The sequence below is a fragment of the Bos javanicus genome, chromosome 3 (assembly GCF_032452875.1).
Source record: "Bos javanicus breed banteng chromosome 3, ARS-OSU_banteng_1.0, whole genome shotgun sequence".
Classification (NCBI taxonomy): Eukaryota; Metazoa; Chordata; class Mammalia; order Artiodactyla; family Bovidae; genus Bos; species Bos javanicus.
The window spans coordinates 91,681,182-91,699,145 of NC_083870.1; the positions used below are offsets into that span (position 1 = coordinate 91,681,182).

At 43.3% G+C, this 17,964-nt stretch overlaps 1 protein-coding gene across 1 annotated transcript in view; it reads right to left on the reverse strand.

Annotated features, from left to right (window-relative positions):
* Positions 1–6,017: 6,017 nt before the first annotated feature.
* Positions 6,018–17,964, reverse strand: part of CIMAP2 (ciliary microtubule associated protein 2) — a 32,763-nt gene continuing 20,816 nt past the window's right edge. The window contains exon 10 of the mRNA XM_061411822.1: positions 6,018–7,654. Within this exon, the coding sequence (XP_061267806.1) occupies positions 7,588–7,654 (67 nt within the window). The 3' untranslated portion in view covers positions 6,018–7,587. The remainder of the gene's footprint in view (positions 7,655–17,964) is intronic.

Consider the following 17,964-nt stretch of genomic DNA (forward strand, 5'->3'; position numbering starts at 1 on the left):
TGCAGTCCTGGCTTTGTCACTGGGATGACCTGACTAATTCTGGCAAATCAGTTAGTCCTGTTGAGACTATTTCCTCGTCTACAGACCAGTGGAGACTACTAACTGTCCACTAAAACCCACTCCTCCCTCTGAGCACAGCCCTGGCCCACACTCCCCAGCCTCCCTTGCCCTCGGGTGTGCTCTTGTGTTAAGAGTCTCTGCAAGAGAATGTGAGCTGCAGTGGGAAAACCCTCTGTGAGGGTCGCCTGTCTTCTGGTACTTCTATGCTGGAGACAACCCAGCCATGGGTGGTGGCAAAGTCACATGGGGAAGGAGCCTGGATCCCCTAATCGCTGTCTGGAAAACTGCCCACCACCCTGGACTTTGGTCTGGTCTGTTAGGGGAACAAGAAATAAACTTTTACTGTAGCTGTGTCACTGCCTATTCAGGACTACTTGTTAGAACAGATTCACTCACCCTCATTACATGAACAGAGATATAAGGGTTGAGTTTAGGGCAATAAAGCTTTATGCAAATCCTAGATGTACCTGATGGACATTGTCCTAAAATATGTGATGTCAGGGTCCCATCCTACAGTCATTTGAGAGGAACTGTTTAGGAAATTCTTTTTCCAGGTGTTGAGTTTCACAAATCAGGATTTGTAAATTCTCCTTGAAGGAAGAGAAATCTTTTCATGTCCTAAAAACAGATTTTGTAGTTGAAGCCTTAAATATCACCTTACATATGAATAGCATATAACATAAAATATCTTCTTTAATCCTCACAGTCCTGTAACAAAAGCGGGTCAGTTTTATCCCCATTTTATAGATGAGGAAAGTGAAGCTCAGGAAAGGTCAAGTGATTTGCTTGGAGGCCACATCGAGGCTTTTTACTGAGTTAAACAAGGATGCAGACTCAGCATCTAGTCTTACAACAACAAAATGCTTCACGAGCCTCACCCGGAGCCAGCTGAGAGTAGCTCCAGGCCAGAAACAGTGAAAGCAGACCCTGAGCTGAGCCCCAGACGTGGTGGGGAATCAGGGATCTCTGCATGAACTCGGCTCAGAAAGGAAGTCGCTTAGGAATCAGCAGAGGATTCTGCTTTGACCCAGAGCAGTTCCTTCTGCCAGGGAACCATCTTGCCTGACCACGCCCTCAGCTACATGGGCCGTGTCCTGACACCATTCATGCCAGAGTTGCAACAATTGGTTCTCCAAAATTGGCTGATATAAGAAAGATCACGTGTGTGTGTGCATGTACACATACACACACACTACCCAAGTTGAATGTAGACGTATTTCAAAACTATGCTTTCTGGTCGCGTCCTGGTGTTAAGACGGCCCACAGGTTTCTTCCTGTGGGACAAGTCTAGTTACTGCAGGTGACTGCCTGGCATGCTATGTTGGGAAAGACTGGGAGGCTTTGTTGAGGTCTGCTGCTGTGTAGTCTCTAAGTCATGTCTGACTCTTGCAACCCTGTGGACTGTAGCCCGCCAGGGTCCTCTGTCCGTGAGATTTCCTAGGCAAGAGTACTGGAGTAGGTTGCCATTTCCTCCTCCAGGGGATCCTCCCAACCCAGGGATCAAACTTGTGTCTCCCGCTTGGCCGGCAGATTCTTTACCACTGAGCCACCTGGGAAGCCCTTATGAGGTCTAGGAGGTGGCATTTTGATGCTATGGACTGAATGTTTATGTCCCCCCCACCCCAAATTCCTATGTTGATGTTCTAACATAGTGGAATCGGGAGATGGGGCCTTTGGAACGTTAATTAGGCCGTGAGGTTGGAGCCCTCATGATAGGAGTAGTGTCCTAAGAAAACACGTGAACTAGCTAGCCCTCTCTGAGGGTACAAGGTGTTCATCTGCAAACCAGGAAGAGTGCTTTCATTAGATCTTCCAGCACCTTGGTCTTGGACTTCTCAGCCTCCAAAACCATGTGAAATAAATTGTTGTACAAGCCACCCAATCTATAGTAATTTATTATAGCTGCCTGAACTGCCGAAGACAGATGGTTTGAAGATAGTTGAGACAAGGAACCCAGAAATAGCAGAATCCTTCTCTGCCCATCACACTCCTCCCCATGGGGTTTCCTTTAGGAAGCAGATCCAAGGAAATGATAAGGGGAAAATGGGGCACTGCAAGATGGTAGAAATAAATCCATATATATCTATTTATATCCATATATAGATAAAGAGATAGATTGATAGATCTGCTCCCAGTTCCTGACACTGAGCTCCTAAATCTCTTGGAATGTCCTGGGTGATGGCATGTCTTTTGCTCTAATGAGATGACTCTGGGTGGGCACCTGGATTGCTCTTGGATACGGGTGGTCACCAGAAAGACCAAGCCATGATTAGAAACTAGGAACTTTCAGCCCCTACCACCACCACCGCCACCACCACCCCCATCTTCCAGGGAGGGGAGAGGGACTGCAAATGGAGTTAATGATTGATCATGCCTATGTGAGGAAACCTCTCTAAAAATCCCAGTATTATGGGGCTTTGGAGAGCTTTTGGGTTGGTGAATACACCCATGTACTGGGAGGAGGACACACTCCAACTCCACAGGAATGGAAGCTCCTGTGCTCAGGACCGTCCCAGACCTCACCTTATGTATCTTTTCATCTGTGTCCTTCATCATATCCTTTAGTACACATGTGCTGTGCTGTGCTTAGCAGTTGAGTCATGTCCAACTCTTCGTGACTCTCTAGACTATAGCCCACCAGGCTCCTCTGTCCATGGGGATTCTCCAGGCAAGAATTCTGGAGTGGGTTGCCATGCCCTTCTCCAGGGGATCTTTGAACCCAGGGTTCGAACCCAGATCTCCTGCATTGCCGACAGATTCTTTACCATCTGAGCCACCTGGGGAAGCTTAGTACACATGTGAATATAAGTATTTTCCTGAATTCTATGAGCCACTCTAGCAAATAATGGAAACCAAGCAGGGAGGAGGTCATGGGAGCCTCCAATTTGAAGCTGTGAGTAACTAGGGGATATACTACTTGCAGTTGGCATCTGAAGTGGGGGGCAGCCTTGTGGGACTGAGCCCTTAACCCTGTGGGATCTGATGCTATCTCCATGTGGTACTGTCAGGATTCAGTTAAATTGTAGGACACTCAGCTGGTGTCACAGAGAATCACTTGGTGTGGGAAAAATCCCACAATCTGGTATCAGAAGTGTGAGTATTATGAGTGATAGTAAAGGAGGCATTGAGGAGGAAAGATTGGGTTTTTCAATGCAGGCACTTACTATCTGGACTGCTGCCGGAGAGCTCCCTGGTAAGTCGGGGCTTAGGCTGTCAACTGCACAGTCAACCCCTATTGGGGTGTGCAGGGAGAGACTGGACAGACAGGGAGTTGTGTGGAGTGGCACAGTGGTGCTCAAAGAGGAGGAGTGGGCAAGGTGACATACTGGGATGCTGGAAAAATACTGACAAGTGCTTTGGGTTAGGGTATCCCCATTAGTAGACCCTGAGACAAGGATTTGGTGCGACTAGTTTTATTTGGAAGGTGAAGAAAACACTGGGAGGGGGATGGGCAAGGATGACAGTCAATGAAGTCGGCATTATCAGCAGGCTACAGGACTTCCCTGGTGGCCCAGTGGCTAAGGCTCCTTGCTCCCAGTGCAGGGGTCAGGGTTCCATCCCTGGTCAGGGAACTGGATCCCACATGCTGCAACCAAGAGTTCACAAGGCATAACTAAAGATCCCGGATGCTGCAACTAAAGATCTTACGTGCCACGATGAAAATCGAAGATCCTGTGTGCTATAACTAAGATCTGGCACAGCCAAATAAACAATATTTAAAAAAAAAAAAAAGCTTACCACTGTGGACAACTTGACTTTAATTGCACTGGAAAAAACTCTGAAAGCCTGTGTAAGACATGCCCCTCAAAGTTATATCCCACAGAGGGTGAGGGAGCTGGGTGTCTATATTTCAACTTTGATTGGTCCACAGCTTGAGAGCAGCTCCTGAAGGGTGTTAATTCCGTGGCTCTTCCAACCTTCCATGAAAGCAAGCCTTCCATGGCACCAGAGAACCTTCTGCTCCATCATAAGTAGATGTCCCTTTTCAGTGTATGTGATGTTGGTAACACACAGTATTTTGGTATCTCACAGCAAAGTACTTGAGAACTGCCCAATTTAAAGTAGTACACAGGTTTTTCTTATACTCCTAACTTGCTGACTTTCTCTATGGTGACAGTGACTCTGAGTTGTGTGGTAAGTTAAAGATATATTTTTAAATTATATTTATTCTATAAGATAAAGCAGTCTTCAAACAAGTTTTATTGTGTATATTTTTTTAACTTTTTTATTTTGTATTAATTTTTGATTTACAGAAAAGTTGCAATGACAGTAGAGTTCTCATATCCCCTTCGCCCAACTTCCTCTGTTAATATCGTCTACATCACCATAGTGAAGCGAAGTGAAGTGAAAGTCACTCTCTTGTGTCTGACTCCTTGTGACCTGATGGACTATACAGCCCATGGAATTCTCCAGGCCAGAATACTAGAATGGGTAGCCTTCCCCTTCTCCAGGGGATCTTCCCAACCCAGGGATCAAACCCAGGTCTCCCACATTGCAGGTGGATTCTTTACCAGCTGAGCCACAAGGGAAGACCCATAACCATAGTATAATGATCAAAAATAAGAAATTAATATTGGCATAATATTAACTGAACCACAGACCCTACTTGAATTTCACCAATTTTAACACTAATGTTGCTTTTCTTTCCAAAATCCTGTCTAGGTTCCTACATTGCATTTAGCTGTTTTCTCCTTTGTTGCTGCTGTTGTTCAGTCACTAAGTCATGTCAACTCTGCGACCCCATGGACTGCAGGACACCAGGCTTCCCGTCCCTTCAGTATCTCCCAGAGTTTGCTCCTTAGTTTCTCCTAAGCTGTAAGGGTTTATTGAAATACAATTAACACATAATCAACTGCACATATTAGAAGTGTGCAGTTTGGTTAGTCTTGACATTTGTATGGATATACACAACTGTTTGTTCCTTGGCTTATTGATGGGCATTTGGGTTGTTTCCAGTTTGGGGCTACCACAAATGAAGTGGCTAGGAACATTTCTGTACAGTCTTTGTACAGACACATGCTCTCCTTTCTCTTGGGTAACTCTCAGGAAAGGAATGACTGGATCATGTGGTTGGTATATGGTTAACTTTTTAACTTGCCAAACTGTTTAAAAAAAAAAAAACAACAACTCATTTTAAAAATTTAGAGTTGGGTGTGGTTTCTCCTTATTCTCCTGGGGTTATGATTCTCCTTTCATGCTGGTTGTAGGGCAACTTGAGATCTCATTTTGGGGTCTGTTCCCCATTACACACAGTTATTCATTTTTTTAAATCTTAATTCTATTGTTAAGGTCACACACGTGGTTAATCTTGCTCCATCATTTTTCTTTGATAAAAAACTATCCCTGAGCTTAGTGGATTTTGGGGGGCGGGGGCCACACTGCAAGGCATGTGGCTCTTAGTTCCCCAACCAGGGATCTAACCTGCACCCCTTGAAATTGAAACGAGGAGTCTTAACCACTGGTTCACCAGGGAAGTCCCTTGCCAAACTTTTCCAAAGTGGTTTATAACACATATTACTTTGGTATCTCATGGCAAAGTCCTTTATCAGATATATTTTCTCCCACTTTGTGGCTTATCTTTCCATTTTCTTAACAGTGTCTTTGAAGAATAAATTTTAAAAAATTTAATTAAGTCCAATTTAACTATTTGTTCATACCGTACCAAAGTAGGATCTATAAAAGAACAAATACAGTTGACCCTTGAATAGTATGGGAGTTAGGGTCTCTGACCCTCTGTGCAGTCAAAACGATGTATAACTTTAGAGTCAGTCCTCTGTATCCACAGATCGCTCACACTTGAACTGCTGGACCCACACAGCTCAACCTTTGTTGTTCAAAGGTCTACTGTTCATTTATATCTAAGAAATTTCTGCCTAACCCGAAGTCCAAAAGTTTTCTTCCCATGTTTTCTTCGGGAAGTTTTATAGTTTAGGTTTTACATTTAGGACTGTGATTCATTTTGACTTTTTTTTTTTTCTATGCTGTGAGTCACTGATTACAATTCATTGTTTTTTACATATTGATATTTGATAGTTATAGCACCATTTGTTGAAAAAACTATTCTTTTACCACTGAATTGTTTTTGTACCTTTGTTGAGAATCAGTTGTCCATAGATAAGTGGGTCTGTTCCTGGATTCTTCATTTTATTAATTTGTCTATCCTGATCCCATTCCACACCAGGGAGGAGTAAGGTAATGTTTGTCCTCCAGCTTTACTCATTTTTTTCAAAGTTATTTTGGCTATTTTCTGTCTGTTGTTTTTCCATATAAGTTTTAGGAGCATCTTGTCAGTTTAAAAAATATTACTGGGACTGATCAGTATTGAATTACATCTATAGATGATATAGGGGAACTGACATCTTAAGAACAGAGTTTTTGATCCATGATTATGGTATATCTCTCCTTTTATTTAGGTCTTCTTTAATTTCTCTCAGAAGCTTTTTAAAGCTTTCACTGTATGAATCTTACACATCTTTCATCAGATTTATACCTAGGTATTTCACATTTTGATGTTATTATATATGGCATTTTCAATTTCTATTACTAGTGTACAGAAATTGTTGATTTGAGTATATTGATCTTATTTCCTGAAACACTGCTGACTTATTAGACCTGGTGTGCACCTAGTTTGGCTTATCAGCCTTTTTGAGGATTCAACAGGACTTTTTTTTCGTAGACAATGCACCTGTGAATAATAACAGTTTTACTTCTTCCGAAACAGTCGTTTTGACATGAGCGAGGAAGTAACTGCTTTTCTATAAAGCACCCATACTCTTAAGGTGTCTGAAGTATTTTTATCATGATGTGGGTTTTGTGACTGAAGCCTTGAGCCTGTCTCCTTTTCCCTAAGAATAGCACACTCCTGCCATCCCACCCAATCTCTCTCTGTTCGAAAACAGTGAGGGCAGAAGCTCAGGATACTGTGACCAACTTGTTCAGACCTACCACTGGGCTGGACTGGCATGCCCGTGAGGTCTGACTTGAGGGGTGTAACTGATTGTTCCCAATGGCTGCACGTTCCCAGGAGGTCAGCAACTTCTTATGGCATTTGGCCCTGCCAAGCTTCCAGAAGCATCCTGGGATGGAGATGGAGTATTCCCAGAGAGGGCATACAGCTGCCTTAGGACATATGCTACACTCTGCCAACTCTCTTTGGATTTTACTGAACAGGGAGTCAGCATTTTGGCTTTAGAATAGGAGGGGTTCCAAGAGGGTCAACCACATCCCACTCCTTTAGTCCATCTGCTATCTGGCTCCCGTGTTCATGTCACTGGCCAATTTGAATTCTCAGGATAATCGATCTCTGGTATCAAAAGATATCTGGCCTTGCTGTCCCAGAAGACACCGTGACCTTCTGGTAGGTGTCTCCAGCAAAAGTGACCCCATCACACCCTTCCCCCTCTCCCAGGCACCCCCATGTGTCCTTTCTCCAAGAACCCCCATTCCCACTCCTACCCTCCCACCCCCAGATTCGTCTTCAGGCTTTCAGGTCCTCCGGTCACTGCAGGTTGTCCTTCCTGGGCAGCTTTAAGGATCTGAATTATGATCCACAGTTGGCACACACTTCCCCTTAGTAAAAGGTGTGATTCTTTCCCTTTAAAAAGACACAGAGAAAGAGAAAATGAAACTGGTCCCTGGGAAGGATGTGAGCCCCCCATCCATGGAGAGGCACCTGTAGAGGAGGAACAGGTACCTAGTGGTTGTACTTCCCAGGGGAACCTACACTGAGTGAGAGGCCAAACTGATGACCTCTAGAGTTTTTCCAACAAAACAGCCTGGTTCTAAGGGCAGTCCTCTGCTAGGTACCTACTTTGGCTCATCAGACCCTCAACTGGTTTGTAAGAACTTCAAACACAAAATCCTAGTGCCTAAAAGATCATTCCAATAAGGACACTGAGGGTCAGAAAAATGAAAGAATTTGCCTAAGGTCACCCTGATGCCCAGGATTCCAGCCCAGAGCCCCTGACCACAGTCTAGCATTCTTCCTATTGCTCGGATTCTTTCCTGAGAGTGGAACACATGAAGACTCTTCTCTGGTTCACTCTCAGTAACCATTGTGAAGGAGGCATTTCATAACAACTCCTTGCCTTGTGTGTCTAACAGTGTCTGCCAGCCATTACAGCATACACGTGTGTGTGTCTGCTCGTTGTCTGTCTTCCCCACCAAGACGTAAACTTGATGAAGGCAAGACTTCGATTTCTTTACTGATATTTCTCCTGTATTGTATTGCCTACACTGTTTCAGGTAGTGTCCACCTTGAAAGGTGGTGTCCACAAATATCTGTCAGAGGAAGGAAGGCAGGAGGGAGGGCTCAGAGGGCCACAGAGGCCTTTACAGCCATCTGGTGGGTCTCCAGGCCTTCTGCTTTTAACTCCTCCCCAGTCTACCGCCCTGGCCTGTTCAGAGCCTCGGCTCTCACCTGACGCTAAGACAGCCTCCTTGCCTCCGTCCAGCCCCATCCCACTTTTTCGCCCACAAGGCCACAGAGCACCTCTTTAAAACACAAGAGCTACTTCCTGTTAAGCCCCTTTTGAATATCCAAAAGAAAATATTTGCAAAACACATACCTGATAAAGGATGCATGCCTAGAATATATAAAGGACTTTCAAAACTTAATATGAGAAAATAAGCAACCATTTTTTAAAATGTGCAAGAGATATGGAGGAAGTACATGAAAAGATGTCCAACATCTCGTCATTAAAGAAATGCAAATGCAAGCCACAAGGAAATACCTCTATTAGGCTGTCTAAAGCTGGAAGCAAAAAGGGCCTTATAATATCAAATGTAGGACAATTAGATCCTACATATATTTTTGGTGGAAATACAAACTCGTACAACCATTTCAGAAAATAGTCTGGCAGCTTCTTATTAAGTTTTACATATATTTACCAAGTGAGCTAGATATTCTACACTAGACATTCATCAAAGAAGAATGAAAGCATGTGTCTACATGAAGACCTATATGGGACTGCTTGTAGAACTTTATCCAAAATTGCCCAAGCTGAGAACAACCAAATGTCCCTCTCCTTGAAAGTGTATAAGCTGTGGTACATCCATTCAATGGAACATAAGTCAGCATTAGAAAGGAACAAACTGCTGATCCAAGCAACAACATGGATGAATCTCAAGAACAATGCAAAATGAAACATACAAAATTCTATATACAGCATGATTCTATTTATACGACACTCTGGAAAAGGCAGAACTATAGTGTTGGTAATCGTATCAGCAATTGCTCGGAACTAGGAAAGGGGGAGGAAACTGACTATAGATGGCACAAGGAAACTTTTGAGGGCGATGGTCATAGTCTATATCTCGCTTATTTTGATATGACTATATGCATTTGTCAAAACTCACTGAACAGGAAAACATTTATACAGCTGTATACCTAAAAAGGATGAATTTTACTGGCTGTAGGTAATCTTTTACAGAAGTTCTTCTGTGGCTTCTCACAGGTCAGATAAAGTCAGAGCAGCTTAGCTTCAGAATCAAGGCCTCTAAGAACTGACCTAGCCAACCCCACCAGGCTTATTCTCTACAATTGCCCTTTACACACTGCATACATCATCCAAAATGAACCGTCTAGTGTTTTCCAGACATGCCCTGAGATTTTTTGCTTCCTTTCCCTTGCTCATGCACTTTCCTCCTCTCTAATTTTTTTCCTCTTCCCTGAAAGAAGTGAACCCTCGTGCAAAGAACATAGCTAGGAGCCCTGGGGAAAGGGGACTCTGCACTGAACTTCCTGAGTCCTCTGTCCAAACTTCCAAATCTCCACCAAAATAGCATGCACAGAGGCCTAGGAGGTAAAAGGGAGTGACCAGGTATGCACAGGGGGGATGAGGAAGAGAATGCAGATCATGGTGAAGGCTATTTGTTGCCTTAGCCTTCCTAGGCTCAAAGGGTCCTCCCTCCTGGTCTCATCCTCCAGAAGGCTATAGGCTTAACAAACTTCCCCTACAGCCTGGATGTAGAAAAATCCTGGGCCCTCCTGCCTCACCCTCCTCCTCATATTGCCCTATAACTCTAGAGAAGGGGTTGAGTGCCCTCCCCAGAAAGCTGGGAGCCTCTCTAGGACAGAACTGCTGTCTCTCTGATTCTATTCTACAATGTCCTAGTAGCCAGGATACACCTGGCATTTAGTAAGTGCTCAATTAATTTTTGAAGACTGCACACATGAATGCTATTGCCCAGCAGCAACTTTAGGAAGTCCCTTTCTCTCTCTCTGAATTTCAGTGGACCCAATTGAAAAATATTGAGAGTAATTCCTACCTTTTAAAGTTACTGTATAGACTTCCCTGGTCCAGTGATTAAGAATCTGCCTTGCAATGCAGGGGACATGGGTTTTATCCCTGGTCGGGGACCTAAGATCCCAAATGCCAAGGAGCAACTAAGCCTATGCACCACAACTACAGAGTCCGTGCACTGCCATGAAAGAACCCACATGGCTGAACAAAAGATCTTGCAGGCTGCAACTAAGACCCAACACAGACACATAAATAATGAATAAATATTTAAAGCTACTGTGTACAGTAAATACATATAAAATCACTTTCAATATTATAAACTCCAATAATATAAGAATTTATTATTATTATTATTATAAAAATGGATATTTATGATTCAGTTTCAGATTCCTGGACAAGGAATGGGACTTCAGTTGAAACTGTTAAAAAGTCAGTATGCCTACTCAAGTAATCATGAGGAAGTATTGATGTCTGCCATTCACTTCAAATTTTACCAAATTGTAAGATAATTATGGGGAGTAACATGTAAATTTGGCCTTGGAGTATAAAACAAAGGCTAACGGAGTTCTGCCAAGAGAAGGCACTGGTCATAGCAAACACCCTCTTCCAGCAACATAAGAGAAGACTCTACACATGGACATCACAAGATTGTCAATACTGAAATCAGATTGATTATATTCTTTGCAGCCAAAGATGGAGAAGCTCTACACACTCAGCAAAAACAAAACTGGGAGCTGACTGTGGCTCAGCTCATGAACTCCTTATTGCCAAATTCAGACTTAAATTGAAGAAAGAAAGGAAAACCACTAGGCCATTCAGGTATGACCTAAATCAAATCCCTCACAATAGTGGAAGTGACAAATAGATTCAAGGGATTAGATACGATAGAAAGAGTGCCTAAAGAACTGTGGATGGAGGTTTGTGACATTGTACAGGAGGCAATGATCAAGACCATCCCCCAGAAAAAGAAACGCAAAAAGGCAAAATGGTTGTCTGACGAGGGCTTACAAATAGCTGAGAAAAGAAGAGAAGCTAAAGGCAAAGGACAGAAGGAAAGATATACCCATTTGAATGCAAAGTTCCAAAGAATAGCAAGGAAAGATGAGAAAGCCTTCCTCAGTGATCAGTGCAAAGAAATAGAGGAAAACAACAGAATGGGAAAGATTAGAGATCTCTTCAAGAAAAGTAGAGATACCAAGGGAACATTTTATGCAAAGATGAGCCCAATAAAGGACAGAAATGGTATGGACCTAACAGAAGCAGAAGATATTAAGAAGAGGTGGCAAGAATACACAGAAGAACTCTACAAAAAAGATCTTCATGACCCAGATAATCACGATGGTGTGATCATTCACCTAGAGCCAGACATCCTGAAGTGTGAAGTCAAGTGGGCCTTAGGAAGCATCACTATGAACAAAGCTGGTGGAGGTGACAGAATTCCAGGTAAGCTACTTCAAATCCTAAAAGATGATACTGTGAAAGTGCTGTACTCAATGTGCCAGCAAATATGGAAAACTCAGCAGTGGCCACAGGACTGGAAAAGATCAGTTTTCATTCCAATCCCAAAGAAAGGCAATGCCAAAGAATGCTCAAACTACCGCACAATTGCACTCATCTCACACACTAGCAAAGTGATGATCAAAATTCTCCAAGCCAGGCTTCAACAGTATGTGAATCGTGAATTTCCAGATGTTCAAGCTGGATTTAGAAAAGGCAGAGGAACCAGAGATCAAATTTCCAACATCCACTGGATCATTGAAAAAGCAAATGAGTTCCAGGAAAAACATCTATTTCTGCTTTATTGACTACACCAAAGCCTTTGACTGTGTGGATCATAGCAAACTTTGGAAAATTCTTCAAGAGATGGGAATTCCAGACAACCTGAGAAATCTGTATGCAGGTCAAGAAGCAATAGTTAGAACTGGACACGAAACAACAGACTGGTTCCGAATCGGGAAAGGAGTACGTCAAGGCTATATATTGTCACCCTGCTTATTTAACTTATATGCAGAGTAAGTACATCATGAGAAATGCTGGGCTGGTTGAAGCATAAGCTGGAATCGAGATTGCCAGGAGAAATATTAATAACCTCAGATATGCAGATGACACCACCTTTATGGCAGAAAGCTAAGAAGAACTAAAGAGCCTCTTGATGAAAGTGAAAGAGGAGAGTGAAAAAGTTGGCTTAAAACTCAACATTCAGAAAACGAAGATCATGGCATCCGGTCCCATCATTTTATGGCAAATAGATGGGGAAACAATGGAAACAGTGACAGACTTTATTTTTTTGGCCTCCAAAATCACTGCAGATGGTGACTGCAGCCATGAAATTAAAAGACGCTTGCTCCTTGGAAGAAAAGCTATGATCAACCTAAACAGCATATTAAAAAGTAGAGACATTATTTTACCAACAAAGGTCAGTCTATTCAAAGCTATAGTTTTTCCAGTAGTCATGTATGGATGTGAGAGTTGGACTATAAAGAAAGTTGAGCACCGAAGAATTGATGCTTTTGAACTGTGGTGTTGGAGAAGACTCTTGAGAGTCCCTTGGACTGCAAGGAGATCCAACCAGTCCATCCTAAAGGAAATCAGTCTTGAATATTCAATGGAAGGACTGATGTTGAAGCTGAAACTCCAGTACTTTGGCCACCTGATGCAAAGAACTGACTCATTGGAAAAGACCCTGATGCTGGGAAAGACTGAAGGCAGGAGGAGAAGGGGACAACAGAGGATGAGCTGGTTGGATGGCATCACCAACTCAATGGGCATGAGTTTGAGTAAACTCCGGGATTTGGTGATGGACAGGGAGACCTGGCGTTCTGCAGTCCATGGGGTCGCAGAATCGGACACAACAGAGCGACTGAACTGAACTGAAGATAATTAGAGATGGGTAGAAGGATGATACCCATCCTGGGCTTCCCTGGTGGCTCAGATGGTGAAGCGTCTGCCTGCAACGCGGGAGACCTGGGTTCGATTCCTGGGTTGGGAAGATCCCCTGGAGAAGGAAATGGCAATCCACTCCAGCACTCTTGCCTGGAAAATCCCATGGACGGAGGAGCCTGATAGGCTACAGTCTGTGGGGTCGCAAAGAGTCGGACACGACTGAGCGACTTCACTTTTCAAAAGGATGATAGACAATAGACAGGTGAGTAATAGATGGGTAGATAGAAAGATATGTCAGAAAGCAAGAAGAGTGAAACATTAATGACTGGAATATAAGTGATGCATGTATAGGGGTACACTGTAAAATCCTTTCTATTTTGGTGTATGTTTAAAAGTTTTCATAATAGAACATCAACTGAAAAACTTAAGAAAAATAAGCTTCTGACAGATTGAACTGGATATTTCCTCGCATAGAGTTATCCAGACTCTGAACCATTTCATCAGAGTCTATTCCTTTAACAAATATGCATTGAGCTCCTTCTACGCGTGCCAGCTAGATACTGGAGTTGGAGAATAGAGAAGTTCTGTTCAGTAGGGACCACAGGCATATGAATAAATAATTAAAATATGATGGGAAAATGCTCCGATCTGGGAAGGCTCAAGAGGCTGAAAATAAAGAGACGTCATCTGGAAAAATCAGGGAAGGCTTCATATTTAAGTGAAGTTGTAGAAGATAAATAGGAATTTTCCAGATAGAAACTAAGAGAAGAGTGTTTCAAAACAGATCACAGTGTGGTTAAAGCACAGAGAGTGGTACACAGCGTGGCCTGGCCGGAGTGCAAAGTGGGCATGTCCACACAGCCAGAGGGTAGCCAGATGGAGTAAGGCAACCAGGTTGTAAGAGCCAGAAAGGTGACCGGGGGTCGGGGGGAACTTGGTCCATTGGTTGGTCAACCACATTTTAGAAGCAGCTATGGTGTGCACAGGTCTAAAAAATGAAGAACAAAAGGCTGCCTTTCCCACACAGGAGTCAAATCCCAGGCTGCCTAGCTGGAAACCCAGAACCTGCGGTTTGGCAGGAAGAAGCAGGTGAGGCTTGGAAGTGACAGATGAGAAAGATTGGCTGTCACTACACTCCAGAAGGAGATTTTACAACTCTTCCGCACACATGCACCCTCCCTCGCCTGGACTGAAGACAGCAAACTGTTCGAGGCCATGTTGTGTTGCTACCCAGTCGTAAGTTGCTCAGTCATGTCCAACTCTTTGCGACCCTATGGATTACAGCTTGCCAGGCTCCGCTGTCCATGGGATTCTCTAGCAAGAATACTGGAGTGGGTTGCCACACCCATGGCCTCTCGAAACCTGCCAAGGAGGAGATGCTGACGTTCAGGGTCTGACTCAGAGCCCTGGTCCCCACCCTGCCTGCTATTTGGCTGCGGGCCTCTGAGCCATTTGCATCACCTCTACCCCTCTGCACCTCATTTTTCCCTATATGGGAAGATAGGAGGAGGGCATGGGAACCCACTCCAGTATTCTTGCCTAGAGAATCCCATGGACAGAGAAACCCAGTGAGCTACAGTCCATGGGGTTGTTAAGAGCTGGACATGACTGAAGCAACCGAGCACGCATGCACACACATGCAAAGATAGCCCTGACAATCCCCATAGTCTGTGAACTCTACATTTCTCCACCCACACACACTGGATTGTGGTTACCACTCTGGAGCCAAAGGCAGGGATTAACAATAGCACATCAACACAGAGGAGCTGTGAGGATCCAATGAGAAAGCCTGGCAACCCACTCCAGTACTCTTGCCTGGAAAATTCCATGGACAGAGGGGCCTGGTGGGCTGCAGTCCACGGGGTCGCTAGGAGTTGGACACGACTGAGCGACTTCACTTTCACTTTTCACTTTCATGCACTGGAGAAGGAAATGGCAACCCACTCCAGTGTCCTTGCCTGGAGAATCCCAGGGACGGGGGAGCCTGGTGGGCTGCCGTCTATGGGGTCGCACAGAGTCGGACACGACTGAAGGGACTTAGCAGCAGCAGCAGCAGCAATGAGAAAGCCTGCATCCTTCCAGACTCCATTTGTTCTCATTAATTCTTCTGCCTTAAATTTACTCTAATTTTTTTAAGCTTCTAGAATCAAATGATTGCTTCTGTTGGTTTCAATCTTTCTTATTTAATACTAAAAGCAATTAAAACTATGAATTTTGACAATATTATATAGGTTTTGATACAGAGTTTTCATTGCAATTGACTTCTAAATGAAGTATAATGTCAAACTAGATTTTCTCTTAGACCCAAGAACTTTGAAGAATTCTTACTATTTTCCAAGTACGTGTTTTTGAGGGTTATCCTTTTATTGTTAAGTCTTGTTTTATTGTACTTTGTTTAGAAAGAGTAACCTAAAATTTTCTATATAGGGTATTTTTTTTTTTTGGGTATTTTTAATTTAGATATTTTTAATGGGATCTTCTTAGAAGATCAACTTTTATTAATGTTCCATGAGTATCTGAAAATAATGTGGAGTAAAACATACCTATTCAAATCCTCCAAATAAATATTTATGTCCTTATCTGTCAAATTTTCAGACAGGTCTATTAAGAATTCCCATTATGACTGTGCAAGTTTGTCACTGGTATTTTGGGTGTGTGAAGGTTCATTGTGTTTATAACTGCAACTACTCGTCTTTGTAGGAGAAGGCGATGGCACCCCACTCCAGTACTCTTGCCTGGAAAATCCTATGGATGGAGGAGCCTGGTAGGCTGCAGTCTGTGGTGTCACTAGGAGTCGGACACGACTGAGTGACTTCACTTTCACTTTTCACTTTCATGCACTGGAGAAGGAAATGGCAACCCACTCCAGTGTCCTTGCCTGGAGAATCCCAGGGACGGGGGAGCCTGGTGGGCTGCCGTCTATGGGGTCGCACAGAGTCGGACACGACTGAAGCGACTTAGCAGCAGCAGCAGAGCTCATCTTTGTCCCATTTAGTATTTTGCCTTAAATTCTATTTTGCTTGGTTTTTGTATTACCTCTTTTTCTTTTTGCTGTTTGAGAATGAGAATGCCTCCATCCTGGTAAATCACAGCTAGATATATTCTTATATTTCATGTCATCTTCTCCTTTCTTGGGCTCTTATGCTAATTCATTTTTCACTTGATTGGAGTATATCCCCCAGTAATATTTTCAGAAAAGATATATTTGGTATACATCCCAAATCCCTGTGCATCTCTATTTGCACATGAATGATGGTTTGGCTACATAGAGAATTCTACAGCCTCAAGTTTTTTTCATGTTGTATAAACAGTGTTTTCTATCATTCATGTTTCAGAGGAGCGGCCCAAAATATGTCTGATTGCCTTTTATTTAGATTGTAGGTTGTCTTCTTAGGTCTCATATTTGTAAGATTTTTATTTTACCTTTGAAACTCAGAAATTTCACTACATTTTTAGTGGACTGAATGCATATATTAACCCCCATCCCTCCTGAAATCTCACTAAAACAGGAGTAAAGGAATACAAATTTGAAATCATGTACCCACAAGGACAAAAAGAATAGAAGCAGCAGCAGTAAGAATATTTTGGAAGTTGAAAAGCAGATGGAAGAACAGTAACTATGTTAACATACTCAAGAACGCTAAATCCCAAGGCAGCAGAAGTTAAAGCTAAGAATTCCCTCACTCCAAAAACCCAGGTACTGGCAGCGCCTGGTACCTCTGGCAGTGGGAGTGAAAGCAGAACCAAAACAGGGCTACTGATGGAAAGTCTGTGTAATATCAGCTTCCCTCTCCACTCTCTGCAGCCAGAGGAGAGCCCTTATTAAATGAAGACTGCAGAACTGATTCTCTGGAGACAGAGAAGTTCTCTGTACAGGATGACACCAGGCAGAGTCAATGTTATGAGTATCCTATTTATTAATAAAACAGGGAATCAAATGGGAGTTCGGTCACTAAATACTGAGACCTCTAGGTTCTTCTCCCCAGCATAAAGCTCTGGCACCCAGGTTTACATCTCCCAGAACTTTCTCTGGCCAAGGCCAAGAGGAAAACATCTAACATCACTGACATTGAAATTCCCCCAGTGAAAATACCCAGCTTGGTCATGTTACGGTTAAACCCACGAACAGGTGCTCCAGGAGAGAACGAAAAGTGCCTCAGAGTCTTCAGCAGGATGTTCACTTGGACATAAGTGCACAGTTAAGGATCACCAGAGGGGCTTCCCTGGTCCAGCGGTTAAGAGTCCACCTTGCAATGCAGGGGACACCGGTTCAATCCCTGGTCCTGAAAGAGTCCACACGACTTGAGGCAACTAAGCCTGTGTGCCACAAGTACTGAGCCCACACTCTAGAGCCCCTGAGCCACAACTACTGAAGTTTGTGCACCCCAGAGCCCATGCTCTGCAACAAGAGAAGCCATTGCAATGAGAATACCGCACACTGCAACTACAGACTAGACCCCACCCTCCGCAACTAGAGAAAGCCCATGTGCAGCCACGAAGACCCAGTGCAGCCAATAAATAAATGAATTAGAAAAGTGATTACCAGATATTTGAGAACATTTTTTCGTATGGAAGACTGAGGCCAAAACAAACACACGGGGAAAAAAAGAGAGAGAGAGACAATGACAGGAAAACTTGTCTTAATAATATCTTCAAAGGATAAGAAAGCATTGTGTCCATGAAATAAAAGCATGCTGTTACTAAAAGGGACATTCAGAAGACAAACATAACTCTTAGAAATTCAAATATGAACTCAGAAATGAAAACCTCAATGAAT